The 16,560-nt window shown below is 31.7% G+C and overlaps 2 protein-coding genes and 1 pseudogene across 2 annotated transcripts in view; all 3 read left to right on the top strand.

The window, feature by feature from the left end:
• Positions 1–3,353, top strand: part of LOC115240161 — a 7,070-nt pseudogene extending 3,717 nt beyond the window's left edge.
• Positions 3,354–4,132: 779 nt separating this feature from the next.
• On the top strand, positions 4,133–5,808 carry LOC115240160 (uridine 5'-monophosphate synthase-like). The gene is made up of 4 exons (XM_029815135.1): positions 4,133–4,638; positions 4,733–5,216; positions 5,297–5,685; positions 5,800–5,808. Exons 1-4 carry the CDS (start codon positions 4,498–4,500, stop codon positions 5,806–5,808), a joined length of 1,023 nt encoding a protein of 340 aa, XP_029670995.1. The 5' UTR covers positions 4,133–4,497.
• Positions 5,809–5,912: 104 nt separating this feature from the next.
• LOC115240166 (protein pinocchio) overlaps positions 5,913–16,560 on the top strand; it is a 41,320-nt gene continuing 30,672 nt past the window's right edge. The window contains exons 1-2 of the mRNA XM_029815141.1: positions 5,913–6,058; positions 6,395–6,580. Coding sequence (XP_029671001.1) covers positions 6,439–6,580 — 142 coding nt within the window. The 5' untranslated portion in view covers positions 5,913–6,058; positions 6,395–6,438. The remainder of the gene's footprint in view (positions 6,059–6,394; positions 6,581–16,560) is intronic.

Genomic DNA, 16,560 nt, shown 5'->3' with positions numbered 1-16,560 from the left:
CACTAATGACTGAACAATGTTATATAACACGAACACGTCAGGTATTTGATCGTTCTCTTAGAGCACTTCCCATCACTCAGCATCATCGTATATGGCCATTATATATTAATTTCTTAAAGAAACATAATGTTTATGAGACTGCTGTCAGGGTCTTTAGAAGATATTTAAAGGTAAGAACACTAATATATTTAATAATACTAATATTTGTAACAATTTATATTATAATTAATACTATTATATATTTGTCATGTTTTTGATTAATATAAATATACACATTAAGAGTTGAGAAAACTTTGTTTTTGGCAAAAGTTTTATTATGTATATATTTTATTTTATCTGTTTTATATAAATTTATATATATGTATATGTATTTTGTATATATGTATAGTTGGCACCAGAAGATACAGAAGAATATATCTAATATCAGTTGGTAGACTTGATGAGGGTGCTATAAAACTTGCACAGATTGTCAATCAAGATGATTTTGTATCAAAACACGGAAAATCTAATCATCAATTATGGAATGAATTATGTGATTTAATATCAAAAAATCCTGCTAAAATAAAGTCCCTAAATGTAGATGCTATTATTAGAGGTGGATTAAGACGTTATACAGATCAATTGGGACCTTTATGGAATTCACTAGCATATTACTATGTTTGAAGTGGTCTTTTATATTCTCTTTACGAATTATTATTTATCAAATGTGTATTTAATATTATTCAGGCAAGAGATATTTATGAAGAAGCTATACAAACTGTTACTACAGTCAGAGATTTTACTCAAGTTTTTTATGCTTATGCACAATTTGGAGAACTTAGTCTTAAAAAACTTATAGAAGAAGCAGCAAAAAATCCCACTGAAGAAGGTAAATAATATGTATATTAATTCAATTTGCTAATAACTTATACAATACATAAGTTCACATATTTATTATAAATTTGATTATTAACTATATCTTTTTGTTTTAGATGATATAAAATTAGAATTGAGACTAGCATGATTGGAACATCTTATGGAAAGGAGATTATTGTTACTCAATTCTGTATTATTACGACAAAATCCACATAATGTAGCAGAATGGCACAAAAGAATTAAGCTTTATGAAGGGCAACCACATAAGGTAAAAAACATACGAATTTTATAAATGAATATATATATGTTATATATTATTATAATTAGTATATATACTAGATGATCTTGCTTCCGTGTGGTGTGAATGGGCAGAAATAGAAATCAAACATGGGTAAGTTTTGTTTACTCATTTAAATATCATGTTTGTTTTGCAATCAATATACAAATAGCTAAATGTTATGAAAAATTGCTTGTTAAATCATAGAATAATTAAATTGAAATAAAAGTCCTCTATGTATTATCGTTATACAGAAATTGTAAAGAAGCTTTGAAACTCATGCATCGTGCTACTACAATGCCAGCTAGAAAAGTGGCATATCATGATGAAACAGAAACAGTGCAAATGAGATTATACAAATCTTTAAAAGTATGGTCTATGTATGCAGATTTAGAAGATGTAATATTTATATATATATATATGCTAATAGTTTATGCATAATCTTGAAACAATTCTTATGTAAAAAGATTTATACTTATAGATATGTATAGATGCAGTATACTTATATATTTTGCAGTCTTTTATTAATCTTTTGTGTATATATTGATTTCCAAATTTAAAAATTAATTTTTCAATTTGCAGATGTTCAATATATATATAAAGAAAGCTGCAGACATATATGGAGTGCCGAAAACTCGACAGATATACGAAAAGGCTATAGAAGTCTTAAATGATGAGAATACTAGAGAAATGTGTTTACGATTCGCAGAAATGGAGACCAAATTAGGAGAAGTAGACAGAGCGAGAGCGATATACGCACATTGTAGTCAAATATGTGATCCAAGGGTATGCTGTATTATATGTATTTATAATATATCGTAGTGGAAAAGACAGCGTTACACATACAGTGTATTTATTTTAATTTAACAGGCAATTATTTTCAAATTACTAGTTATTCAAAAACTTCAGCTGCAACTTATTCTGTTTGGGATATGACAACCTTGATAGAGCAAATTTCTGAAACATTTTTTTGAATAACTAGTGATTTCGGAAATAATCGCGTGTCTCTACGCGAGATTAAACTGAGATACTTTGTATATATAACTCTTTTCTCATACATTGAATTAAAATACTATATAGGTCACATCAAACTTCTGGCAAATTTGGAAAGAATTTGAAGTTAGGCATGGAAATGAGGATACAATGCGTGAAATGCTTCGAATTAAGCGTAGTGTGCAAGCTATGTATAATACTCAAGTAAACATGATGTCTGCACAAATGTTGAATAATGCATCTAACCAAATATTAGATGTTCCAATGGATGCTATGCGCTTGTTAGATAGTAAAATCACAGGTAATTAGAAATTAGTATTCTATTTTCTTTGTTTTTTAAAAGATATCTTAACAAATCTTAATTTGCAGACAATGCTGCTGATATGAGAAAAGGTATTAAGTTTGTACGTGGTGTGACAGAGAAAGATGGTAAACCAGAATCTTCTGTAAATAATCCAGATGAGATTGATATCGATATAGATGACGAAAATGAAAACGATGAAGAAATAGAAGAAGGTAGATTGATAAATTTATAAATAGTTTCAAAATTTAAATGTTTTTTATTTATATATATAAGCTCTTTTTTTTCCTGTTTCTTTCAACATTAGTGAGATTATATACACAGAATTAAATTTCCATTATATTAACTTTTTATGACATTTTTCATAAATATGTCAGGAGAACTTATCATTTGTCGCAAGCATTTTTTAAATGTTTATCTTTAAACATTAAACACTTAAACACTTTTATAATTAAAATGATTTTATAATAATCAGAAGTTCTTTTAAATTTAAATGATCGATGAAGAATAAGATTGTTATCTTTTAAAGTTCAATTACATTCTATCTTCATTGATCTTGAAAAGCTGTTGTTATATTGACAATCTTTATTAAGAAAATATCAACTCTAAACTAATAAATATAAATCTGTCATCGAAATTTAATGTGGAGAAAATAAAAAATGTTATATATTATACACACAGGCACATGTACACAGACACAAACACACACACAAAATCACTTTTTAATAATGTTTATTTATTTTCAGATGTACCAATTGAAAAACGAACTATACCATCACAAGTATTTGGTAGTTTAAAAACAGTCGAAGATGAAGATGATTAAAATTTTAGTATGACGATTGGACAAAACCTATATATAACAATTATATAATCTTGTTATATAAAATGTATTATTTTTTTATTATTAAATGCAATTTTTTTTAAATTTTCTTAAGCATATTTTTAGAAATATCATATTTGTATATTTACCATTTTTAATAAAATAACGATTTTTGTATATGCAATTTGCAGAATTAAAAAATAACAAAATATATATATATATATATGTATTAGTAAATAATAATACTGCATGTGTGTATAATAAAATCTACTAAAGTAATAAGTATATATAGTAAATTATATATTTAATAAAATATGTGATTCATAATATTAAAACACGTAATCCTTTTTGATTGGATTTTTTGTAATGATTTTTTTTTTCTTGCTATATCATTATTTTTCATTTTTTTCATAAATATTTCCAAAGGTAAATTTTTATATAATCTTGATTTATATAAATTAATTTTTCCAACTATAAGAGAATAAAAAATTCTATGTAGCTGTTTAGGCTACTATAGAGAATTTGCTTATACGCCAGTTGGTGTCTGAAGCATTGCAATCATCGGAAAGAACATTAGCAATATAATATAAATATAGATAATGTGCTCTCGACTTTTTAAAAATGGATCTAGGATCTAGCCATTGTTCCCTCCTTTTTCTTCTTTACATAACGGATCTAGCACGGACATGCACCAACAGGCTGTTTTACCGTGGCACCAAAAAGTGAATTTGGCCATGTAGTTTCGCCGGCTTTAAAATATATCCAGTTGGCGCGGTTGGCGCTACTATATCAGCTAGAAAAACGGCAGCGTGATCTCTCCCAGATTTCTCTCTGCTCCTGCTGCAAATATTCCTGCGCAATGATTTCTGCGCAAACGATCGATGCTCGATGCTGCCATGTAATGGCACCTTAAGATAAGTGAGGACCGCGTGCGGACGCTATTCGGTGTTTGGCCTTCGAGTCGTTAAGCGGTAGCTAAGCGTTTTCTATAAAGTCGTTTTTGTTCGCGAATACACGACTGTTCGTAGACTAGACACGAAGAGATTTGTATCCATTTGTGCATTTGGTAGAATATATTTATATTTGAAGTCATTCATCAGCCACGGAGCATTTTCTGGTGAACATCATTCTCAAGAACAATCCTTTCCGTTAGCCTTTTTCCCGGCATCTTCCGACCTTCTACGCATCCTTAACTATCTGCGGTTAATTCAAATAACCGCTTAATAGCCAGGAAGGCTATTACACAGTAAAATGGAAGAATTGCTGAAAAAGTTGGCCATAGAATTGTACGATGTCCAGGCTCTGAAATTCGGAGATTTTAAGATGAAACTCGGCTTAAGAACGCCGGTATATTTCGACCTGCGGGTGATAATTTCATACCCGAAACTAATGGTATATATATTAATGTGTAACATATACGAGAGAATCGTGATAAATTTGTACAAGATATATAAGCGATATATACTAATTAATTTTTTTATTGTAGTCTAATTTGGCGAAAGCTCTGTGGACTCTTCCGGATGATGTTACAAAAGTATCTCAAATTTGCGGAGTTCCGTACACAGCGTTGCCATTAGCCACCCTGATCTCAGTTGACAACGGGATTCCAATGTTAATGAAGAGAAAGGAAACAAAATCGTATGGCACAAAGAAGCTGATTGAGGGTGTGTTTTTGCCTGGTGATAATTGTGTGATCATCGAGGATGTCATCACGAGCGGTAGCAGTATTTTGGAAACTGTTGATGCTTTGAAGAAGGAACATCTGAATGTAACAGAAGCATATATGGTAATCGATAGAGAGCAAGGTGGCAGAAAGAATCTTGAGAATCATGGAATCAAGGTCAAGAGTTTATACACAATCACGCAGCTCATGCAGTATCTTCTTGAGGCTGGAAAGATCACGCTGGAAGTTGTCAAGGACGTTGACAATTATCTGACAAAGAATCAGGCATCGACCGTTTCTATTCAAGGTAAATTATTTTGACAGAGATTGATATATATGGCTTATATATAATTTATCACATAATTATTTGCCGTTTTTTGCTTATAGGCAGTATAGCTGTACCAGATAACAGATTGAAGCTGCCATACTGTAAACGCGCAAAATTAGCAAAAAATCTATTGGCCTCGAAATTGCTGGAACTAATGGAGTCTAAGCAAACCAATCTCTGTCTGGCGGCCGATCTGAAAAAGACGGACGCGATTTTAGAATTAGCAAACATAGTTGGGCCTCACATCGCTGTGCTGAAAACTCACGTGGATATCATAGAAAATTTTAACGAGAATTTTATTCTTCAGCTAAAGGAGCTAGCAAAGCGGCACAAGTTCCTACTGATGGAGGATCGCAAGTTTGGCGATATCGGCAACACGGTGTCATTGCAATACAGATATGGCTTATATAAGATCGCTGAATGGGCCGATTTGATCACAGTGCATCCGGTTATATATATATATATACCGAAAAACGTAATTCTGAATCATTATTATTTTTCCGAAATGTGAATTTTAAAAGATTCGGAAATAAGCTTAAATTGTCCGTCGCGAAAATTATAGATCGTCTGAAATCGGAGAAACGTGCCTGAGAAAGCAGCCTGACGTTGGCTCCGCATCGTCCGTCTGTCTGTGAGTGGCGATTTTCCCGCGCGATAACACGCGTCAGGTGTCAGTCAGCCGCCGCTTCGCGTCGCGGGCGGACATCGGGGGGAAAAAAGATTACGGAGGAACGTATAGCGGCTCTCTAAAACTTCCGTAAAGTCGTGATATTGAATGCCGCGACGGTGACGGAATGCCGGCGTGATTATCGTCGATACAGGTAACGATTATCGCTATTTCTTTGCGTGATCGCGCAAAGTAATCACGCGACTTTAGTATCGGCTTTAGCCTAAAACTTGCCCAATGACTTGAATTGCAGCGAAAGGTTTATCGTGACCGAACGATATGGCGCGATGTCTCGAACGTATCTTTCTTGAATATTTGAGAGAATAAATCGTTTTAGATGAGACAGTTATGTAATGACAAACACATATATCATTTTATAACTAGAATGAATACACTGTTGTAATAAAGTTTCGTAATGGTCCTGTGTTTTTACGGTGTCATAATAAATGATATTTTAACGAGACGGTTTGTTTTATCTTTGACGTTTTAGACTCTTTCTTTAGGCGTGTTCTTCGTCATAATACTGGCCGAAGCATGACAGAGATGACAACAATGACAGAATTCGAGGAAAATGTATCCTTCGACGCGGACGATCCAGACTTTGCACCTTCGCCTCCCGTGATACGAAACGTTCTTCGTGATGCGCGTCGTTTCGCGGAAAAATTCGACATTAAAGGTAGGCACATCTTGATGTTTTTTAATCGCCAGAGGTGTTTTGACTTATCTATTTTAGTTCAAAATCTGCTTGAATCGTTTGAAATTGCAATGGAAGGAATTATTAAACATTTTGATGCTAGAATTTGTGTGTGTGGGCAATATTAATATTATTATTGATTATATCTTCGAAGTATTAAGCTTTGCGCGATCATGCTATTATTCTAAGTGACAATTTATATTTTCCGTAAATGGCTTAGAGCAGGAAAAAATCAATCATCAATTTATTCTCTCTCTTTCCTCTATTTCTTAGTATGTATAGGAGAGAATAAAATATAATAAAATTTAAACAAGTCCCAGACAGCCAAACCAAAAGACATTTTAAAAATGTCTAAAAAACAATAAGACGTTTTCAAGTTGTCTTTTAGGGACTTGTGCTATCTGGGAGTATACTTCCAATTGAAACATTAGTATTTCTATTTTTCTCATTTGTTAGATTCATTAATAATAAAAAGATCAAAAAAATAATACATGTTTTTATATAAACTACAACGTGCGACTTTGAGTTGTACGTATTTTTAGACGCTTTTGTTTGAAGGTTAAACTGATGCCGTATTCAATGCCGTACTTACGGGATGTCGAACTAAAAGTACCGTTATTTCGTATTGCAATATTATAATATAACATATGTAATACGGTCTCTTATTTTTCTCTTATTGTGATAGTTTTTTTTATTCATTCCATGCTAACGTGATTATGAAAATTTTTTTACAACGGGTATTAGATAAATTATAAGAATTCTTTTTATACATATACAGCAATTTTTTTTTTTAATCTATAAACTCACGAATGCCTAATTTTCTAAATAAAAAATGAGTTTCAAACCTTTTTATATATTTTTTACTTTTATTTTATATGCAATAATTGAATAATTAAATACTTTTTTAACAAAAAAAGATTATTACATGTTAGTGTTGTTTTATTCTCTAATATAAGGTCCGTTACATTTAGTTACATCGTTGCATTTTATTCTAGAAGAAATTGCAAAGATTACTTATCTAATCGTCCATAAGATATATAAAATGTCGTTACTGTATCAAGATGAAGGAATTGCAAGGGAGATCAATTAAACTATGTAATCCAGGAAATAAGGATTTAATTTTGAGGGAAAGATAAAAGCTTTTGCAATACTGTTTATTCATTTTTTGCGGTGCAGTCCCGAAGGCAAGAAACGTTTATATTAACGCATATTAATTTGCAACACACGCACACATATATACAGAAAGTTATCTCTGTGAAATTAAGTACTTTATATCTGCGGAATTAAAGATTTTGTTGAATTGGATTAAACTAGAAGAAAAAATCAAATTATTAAATTAATTCATTATTAAATTAATCAATTATTTAATTTTTTAAATACATATATATGTATGTATGTATGTATGTATGTATATATATGTATATTTATGCCACTATGCGCCGTGACATTTCAGTCACGCGTGATCGATGCATGCGCTATCACGGTTCAACGTTGCGACGCGCGTAAATTTTAATATGTACAAAGCAAAAATTCGCCTGCGTTCTCACGGATCTTTGGCATTTCTGATGAATAAAGAAAAGAAACGTTCAGCACTTGTTTATGCCAATCGTCCGTACTTTAATCTTTTGATTTTCATTTCACTGCGATGAATGAATTAACGGTGAAACAACGACGGAACTGCTAGATTTGCAAAGTAAAATTTTTTTTTAAGTTTTTCTCATAGACATTTGTTTTGTACTAATCTCGATTACGACTAGATACAAAGTCTTTTGAAAAAGAGCGTTTACAAAAAACGCAAAAATCTAAAAAAAGCGTGTAGAATACGCCTAAAAAGAACGACACATCTTTAAAACGTGTTTACGACGTCTTTTAGAGATTTTAGTATCGCTTGATTATTTAGACAAGAATACATGAACTCGGTGACAAAAAAATAAATTAAAATATAAACAAAAAGAAAGGCCAATTGGAATCCAGATGCGGTGCTTAGAGCGTAAATAATATATCTCTTTAGGAAAAAATAAATCATCGATTATTATTATGATATATCTGATCTAATTAAAAAGAAATTAAAGATTTTGTTAATTTAGATTAAATTAGAAGAAAAAATCATATTTAATTTTTTAAATATTTTATATGATTATTTTTAAATATTTTATATTATAGAAAGATAATATAAAATTCAATGTAAAGAAAAGGAAAGATTCAACGTAAGGAAAAGGAAAGAATTTAAACAATTGTAATATTTTTAAATGAAGACTCACATTTCTCACGAAGATCGCGGATTACAATTTCGTGGAATCAATTTCCATTGTTGATTCCATTCAATCTGTCTATTTTTCGTATATTCTTGCTACTATTAATCCGCGATATTCTCGCGTGGATGAATCAGCGGTCAGACGAAAACGAGGATCTTCTCGGAAGGATTGGTCGTGAGACACGACGCGACGTTCCTTATCTATGTGTGCGTCTCGCCTCGCGACTCTATTATTATATTATACTAACATGAATCTACACAGACACGCGCGCGCGCGCACGCGAAGGGCACGAAACTCGATCTACAGACAAAATTGGATCCACGGCGGCTATCGCCTTTCTTCCCGGGAACTCGACGTGTGGCGGAGCCGACGCCGGTGGTGGTGTTAAATATACGTCTCTCACGTGTACTAATCGTGTAGATAAAGAGTATCCTTTATTAAGGTAGAGAGGAAAAGGGAGGGTATACAGCAGACGCTCCCTTCCGAGGGGTATCATTTGGTTTCCTGCAGGTTCATCGCGTTTTGCTCTTACAATTCCTCCAAATTGACGAGTTCATTATACAAGAAAATAACGTGTTAATATAATTAACACGTTATGTATAATTATAATATACCGTATAATTGTATGTCTCATTAGTGATATTATGTATTTCTCAAGGAACATAATATTTTAAAATTATTATAATTAATTTTTCCTTGGATATATATAATATTACATTTTATATTTTACATACTTTACTTGATATATCAATTTTTAGATAAAAACGTCAATTGTTAAAATTAATAAATTAATGTTTTGTTTATGATTTAAAATTGCATGACGTATAGCAGTTATCTAGCATATCAACTGTATTTTGGTTACACGTGGTCACTGCTCATCCGTTAGATGGCAATCAAGAAGCTTTTCTCTTATCTAATTAAATAAGAAGAAAAATAATAGCTCTTACAAAAAGTAGTCATTAATTTTTTTTTTTTATTGCATATCTTATGAAACAAAAAATTTTATATCAATTGTTGTTTTTTTCAAAAATTGTAAACGTAATTTCTTTCTCAAAGGATAAGTTTCCATAACAATCTGTTTTGATATAGTTTTTTAATGTGGAAAAGAGAAAGAAAAAAAAATCACGCAAAGTTAATTTATGCCGACTTTTTTGAGTTAGTTCGTTCTTTTATAACGCATGTTTTGTCACTTATTTGCATAATGCTTTTTTTTGTTATTTAAAGGTGTCGATTTTTATTACCATAGCATCATTTCTTGCCACATTTAATTACTGATTAATGGAAAAGAAAAAGAATTACTGAAAAAAAGAAAAGAACATCCTGATAAAAAGCGAACAAGTTCAAGTTCAAGAGAGATTAAATTATGTATACATGTGTGCTCCGAGTGGTTTTCGTTGCACACGTGATTCTCTCGTGTACGTTAGTTTGGTAACACACGTGAAATCCACTCACGAGAGTTTGTAGTTCTAATGTGATACTCTACGAGCTGTCTAAAGAACTTTGTACTTTTTTTCTCTTTTTGAGGATTTTAAATGAAATAAATATAATGAAACACATCCGTGAAAAAGAAAAAGAGAAAAAAAAAGATTTAGAAAAGTGCAATTATAAATAAACGGATGCTTGTGTCGCGTGTGAAACTTTCCGCGGAAACAGAAAGTTTATCGAGGACCCCCTATACAGCTGATAACCTTTTTCTATTTCCACTTGACGTCAATAATAATGGTATTATAATAAATTTCCATGTATCATTCTATATACATCTCAGAAATGTCTCGCAAGTTCGTGTGCTTTCTTTCGATTTATCTCTGCGATATTAACATCCGATTTTTTATATAATATAATCAATGAAATTTTGGTTCTTCTCGTTTTATATTGTAAAAAGATTCGGAGATATTAAATTGCTTAACATTTGGTTGAATGAATAATAATTATATGAATATGAATGATAATTGATAATAATTTTATTTTAATCAAGATCAAAAAAGTGAAAATGGCACCGCATAATTGGATTTTATTTTCTACATATAATTACTCTTTAAATTTTTTTTGTAATGCTAAAAATTAATTTTTATTATAAAGTAGATTATATTATTCCGAGTCAGAAAAATACGCGCATTTAAGTGTCAACGATTCGCACGTTATCGATCATGTGACTGACGAAAGACCTCGAGATGCGGTATAAATTTATCACACAGCAATACAGACTTCTCGTTCTTGTTCACGCGCTGCTGTAATAATCCAAAGTGCAGCGTCTAAACGCGAATCATTTTTTTTTCGTGGACGACGACCGATACCCGAGTGATCCGGTGATAGACTGCAATTCAGAGTTTGACCGCGTTAAAAAAAAATTGAAGTTGAAGTAAACGTGGGCAAACATATTGTAATATATACCATATTTGTCATAATCGAATGTCGAATGTACGCAAAAGTTGCATCTATCGAAATAAATAAAGGACAAAAATATGACCATTTTTCATTGTTTACCCCATATTAAATGTTGCACGCGCGTGGCTGGTTATTTATTAACAGCCACGCAGCGAAATATGAATATTTATTCGAGTCATCGCGGATGCACTTTTGCGGCGTTAGCGCGACATTCGACATGAGTCCGGCTTACTATTATTATTTATATGGACGATCATCGCCTACACTACAATATGTGATATCGCAAAGCTTCCATCGAATCGTGTTTGTCGATAATAATTCGATCGCGTTTCTGCTGGATGCGTAATACACGATGTCGATTGTAATTTTGCATGACCTCGCGTTATGCAAGCGCTAGGAACGGACGATAATTATGTAATACTTAGCGCGATATTAATATAATATTGAGAAACAATATTTCTTACTTTCCCGTTGCCCCTTTTATCGGAAGAATTTTATTTTCTGAATGTGAAAAGAAAAATATATTCTAACAAAGTTCACAAAACTTTTTTATAAAATATATATTCAACTAATCGAATTCAATTATCGAAAGAAATCGTTGTGCGAAATCTCTTTCTCTCGGCGCATTTTATTTTTTATTATAATAATCTAATAAATAATATATATTTATTGGGAATTGTATTAGATTCTTTTTCGGTGACGATGATCGTCTATTCCCAGTAACATATTATTGATTCGAGAAACTCTGCATTAGACAATATGCGGTGGCGAGCATGGTTAGAGCATGAGACAACAGTATGAATCAAATCTAATATACCTCCCAGGAATTGTTTTGTCCGAGTATGTCAAACTCGTTATCGGTGTGATCCACTTAATAAGATGAGCGCGACGGTAGGAGGCCTTAAGTAGGTGCAAGCTCAAGTTCGCACTTTAATACGATGAATGCCATGACGATCATCGCCGTTACAATACTGTATCCGATTTCATTGATATGTGTGTAAATATATTATCAATATATGCTTTGCATTTGCTTATCTCACTAAGAAAATATAAAATTCCTAAAGTGGAAGAAACAAAAAATATATAAAAAGTAACACACAAGATAGTACTACAGAACATAAAAAACGTCTTTATTATAGCGGTAACATAAAATAAAATTGCGCGGTTAAATAAGGAAAAAGAAATATAAACATATGGTCAAGAGAGGAGGAAACTTGCAAAAGCTTTAATAATAATTTGATTTAATTTAAATTACATTCTTTTTTTAATTGTTTGTCTCATCATATGATTGAAACGGAGCTGATCATGCGATTTTGAGATAGTGTAGTGTCAATAATGATCTCTGCGTCTTGTGCGTACTGAGGGAGATAAGTTTGGTGAAAACATTCAGCGACTCACAGGGAGGTCTGATAACCCTATCAAAACTTCTTTTCATCTCGTTTATTGCTGATATTTAAATTGTTTTCGATATCGGACGTTCATTTGCATGTGCGTCTGCGTTGTCGGGGGAGTGTCGGTGGCATGGCATAATATTTACGTAGAAAATTGTGTAATAACCTCACCAGTTTACAACAGAGATTTTATTATCAAATATAATAATAATTCTCCAGCTTTGCTTCACGCTATCGTTAAACTCATATCATTTTACGTCATTTAAATTACATCTCTTTGCCTCACGGTCGGCAAAATGAATGCAAAAAGAATTCTCAGATTGTACTTGACTCTTTCAGCTCTTGACAAATTTTATTTGTTTGATAAGAGTTTCGGTTTATCCAGAAATGATAAATGTAATGTTTATATTTACGTCTAGAAATAATTAAAAAAAATATCCATTAATTTTGTGTAGATAATTTTATTTATCGTATTTTGATCACAGAAAATAAGAAATGTGTACTTTCTTTGACGTTTTTAATGGCAACAATTTTGTTCCAGAGAAATACGATATGTCGTAGAAAATACAAAATGCTTTCTCTCTTTTTTTCTTTTTCTTTCTCCTTTCTCGCATTTTATATGCATCGTGCATATATCGAACAAAAACGAGCCGCCGAGACGCTCTCTCGAGACATCTACTAATGTGAACACACTTTTCCACTTCTTGCTCTATTAAATTTTTATTTAACGCTCCAATCACGTTATGCTGTTACTTCGCGATTTTACTTCGAGACAGAATCGCTTCTGCCTTATTTTCCGTTTGTATACATCTTTATTCATACGAACCAATTGTTTATCTCATTCATTTTGCCTTCGTTCCGGGTTATTCTTCCGGGATGGTCGCCGCGAGTGGACCGTGATAAATTCACCTTTGTCTCGCTACGTACGTGACGAGGTGAATAATAAAGACCTCTTCTCGAGGTCTCCTATGTAAGGTCCTACGTAAATTCAATTTATGCGGCCTCTGTAAACCGTTTGAAACGTAAATCGTTTCAACGTAACAACGATAAGCGACAACGTAAGTTTTCAGAAGATAATTTGTCATTCACCATAGTTGTATTTAACATTACTCATTATAATTTTTAATTTTTCTTGTACGTCACGGAATTCTTTAACAAGCTTTTTTTATGCTTATCGAGAATATACATCAATAACGAATAATTAAATAATACTCTCCTTTTTTTAAAATGATTGTAAATAATATATTAAATGCAGGGTAGATTACATTGATTTTTAAAGTACTTGAAATTGTTAATTAACAGATCATTCACAAGCTGTAATTCTGTCGGTAGACTTCAAACAATTCTTTCTTAAGGCGACCTATTTTAGCGTGGACTCTCTTCTACGTAATAGAAATAACACGAAAACATGTATACATACTTCACGTACACTTATTCTAACACATATACATACATGCGCGAGAATAAGCAATTTCCTTAAACGAAGGAAGTGGGCAAGTATCTAACCTTCTCTCCATTAGGGGTCACAACCTGAATGGCGCTTTACGAGCAGTAAAATGCATTCACGTGATTGACATGTGCCGCTTCCCAAGCGGCTAAATTCTTTGCGTCGTAAGCTAATATCAATCTTCGTAAACTTTCGTGAAATTTAATCGGTATTTATAATTCATCCACGTGGATCTCAATTTTATTGAAATAGATTCTAAAATATCACCGCAATATTCTGGTCTGCGCATGTATAACAGATATAATATAAAATTAAAAAAAAAAAAATTTCTTTTGTAAAATATTTAGGACATTTGATATATAAACTTTATTTATTCTATAAAACTTCGAGAAAAGATATTAAATATATTCTGTACAGCATATTTATTTAAATTTGAAAAAGATATATTGTACATAATAGTCAAATTTTTACTACATTCTTACATTAATATATTCTAAAGAAGAAAAAGTTTGATCGTTAACCGACGAGGAATCCAATGAATATATAATGTCGTATTTATTGTAGTTTATCCTGATTTGTTCGTAATTTTATCCTGACGGAAAATAAACATTGTACAAGGTAGGAAGTTTATTTTTAGCAGCAGTGTTGAATGTCATATATCTTTTATTAGCTAAGTATTTTGCATTGGAAAACATTCTTGATAGAATTGCTGATAACTCGATTTGTATATAAAAAATTGTATGAAAAAATTCGCGCGCGTACTGCGTAGTATCGTGCATCGATAGTACGATTTATTATCGATCTTAAATTAATTTCATAGTTTGATTGATTTTGTATGTGATAATATAAACTTTATGTAGAGCGAGAGAGTCTCTCTGTCATTGCTTTTTTAATACTTTAATCAAAACAATTCTTTGTTTATATGAAAAATTTGATGAAAAATTATCCCGCCACTTACGATAAAGTTTCGATTTCAAATATTTTGGCGTTTTTATTGCAAACTTAAATAAATGGCAAATTAGGTATTAATTAATGTAAATTCCATTTATTTTTGAGAATAATAATATAATTTATGATGTGTAATTTTACATTTTCTCATCACTTATCGCATAAATACATACAACTATTTTTTCAGATATCATATGATTCTGAAATTTCTCTGTTTGCCTTCGATGCGAAATCATCTGACTACTGCCGGTGCAATTTGGTTTGCGATATTTTAAAAGCCGCGTTAAAAAAATGATAGCGATGTCATCATGTTTATTGATGGTTTCACCGCATTTATGACGAAACTGCACTATATGTTCCCATATGTCGACTTTATAAGGCGCTAATAAATTGAACTTATATTTAACCGCTAATCAACACAGTCTTGTCCAAGAATAGAGCCGTAGGTAATACATCTCACGATGTGATTTTGGGTTTACTCGAACAATTATTCCGATTCGCGTACTTATTTTTCGCTTTGAATATACTATAGATACTTTACAAGAAGTCCGCTATTATTGGAAATTATTTGAATGACAAATTTTTTTCAACCTTCATTGAAGCTCAGACAGAGCAATCGTTATCTTGTTCTAAAAATTGTTACGTTATATAAGTATATCTGAATGGCACGTGCAAAATGAATACATTTATTTTTATTTATAAAGATTTTTATCGGTGAACAGATATTTATTTATGAAGAGGATTTAACAAATCTGTAGTCAACGCATCATTTTTTAACGATAACTTGGAGATTTATTATAGTCTTTCTTACCCACGCGTCAATGTGCTTGCAGTATACTTATTTTAAAACTTTTTGGTAAAGAATTTTATTGATAATTACTGATGTAATCGATACGACAGAGATTCGTATCTTTGCAGTTGCAGCTGCGAAGTCACCAATAGTCACCGATCTCGAAGTTCTGTGTTCTATCTCAAACCATTACATCGGAGCAAAAAAAAGTATTTTACAGCGGCTTATCTCAGGTGTTTGAACTCGGCTGAAATGTCAGATAATGAGCACATTTGGTAAAGTTCTTTGTTGCAATTCTCGCTGGCACAATCATGCTCGTCATCGTCGACCTCGAATTTCGCAACGGCACACGCGTGAAACGTGGTTGTGAACGCGCTGCAAAATCGTTTATCTGATAAGCAAAAGATGGCCGCGTTCTTATGGAAGCCGATTTTCTTCCCGCGCTCTTTTACTCGATAATAACTTAATGAGTATTGATAATTTAGAGATATCGAGTACGTGACGTCGATGCGAACTCGTCTTTGTCACGCTTATTGGAATTGATAAGAAATATTATTAGATGACAAGCGAACAAGATTTTATGTCACGAAGTTCAGGATAACGACAGGAAATCAATTATTATTTTTAGACATTGATATAATATAAATAAAACATGAATGTGATTATAAATATATGAATATTTCAAATTTCTATGCAAAAATATATATAAATAACTTTAATTTATTATTTAATTAAGATATGTATTT

This window comes from Formica exsecta, unplaced genomic scaffold (genome assembly GCF_003651465.1).
Source record: "Formica exsecta isolate Colony F162 unplaced genomic scaffold, ASM365146v1 scaffold419, whole genome shotgun sequence".
NCBI classification, from domain to species: Eukaryota; Metazoa; Arthropoda; class Insecta; order Hymenoptera; family Formicidae; genus Formica; species Formica exsecta.
Note: the sequence above shows the minus strand (reverse complement) of the source record. Positions and strands in the feature narration are given on the sequence as shown.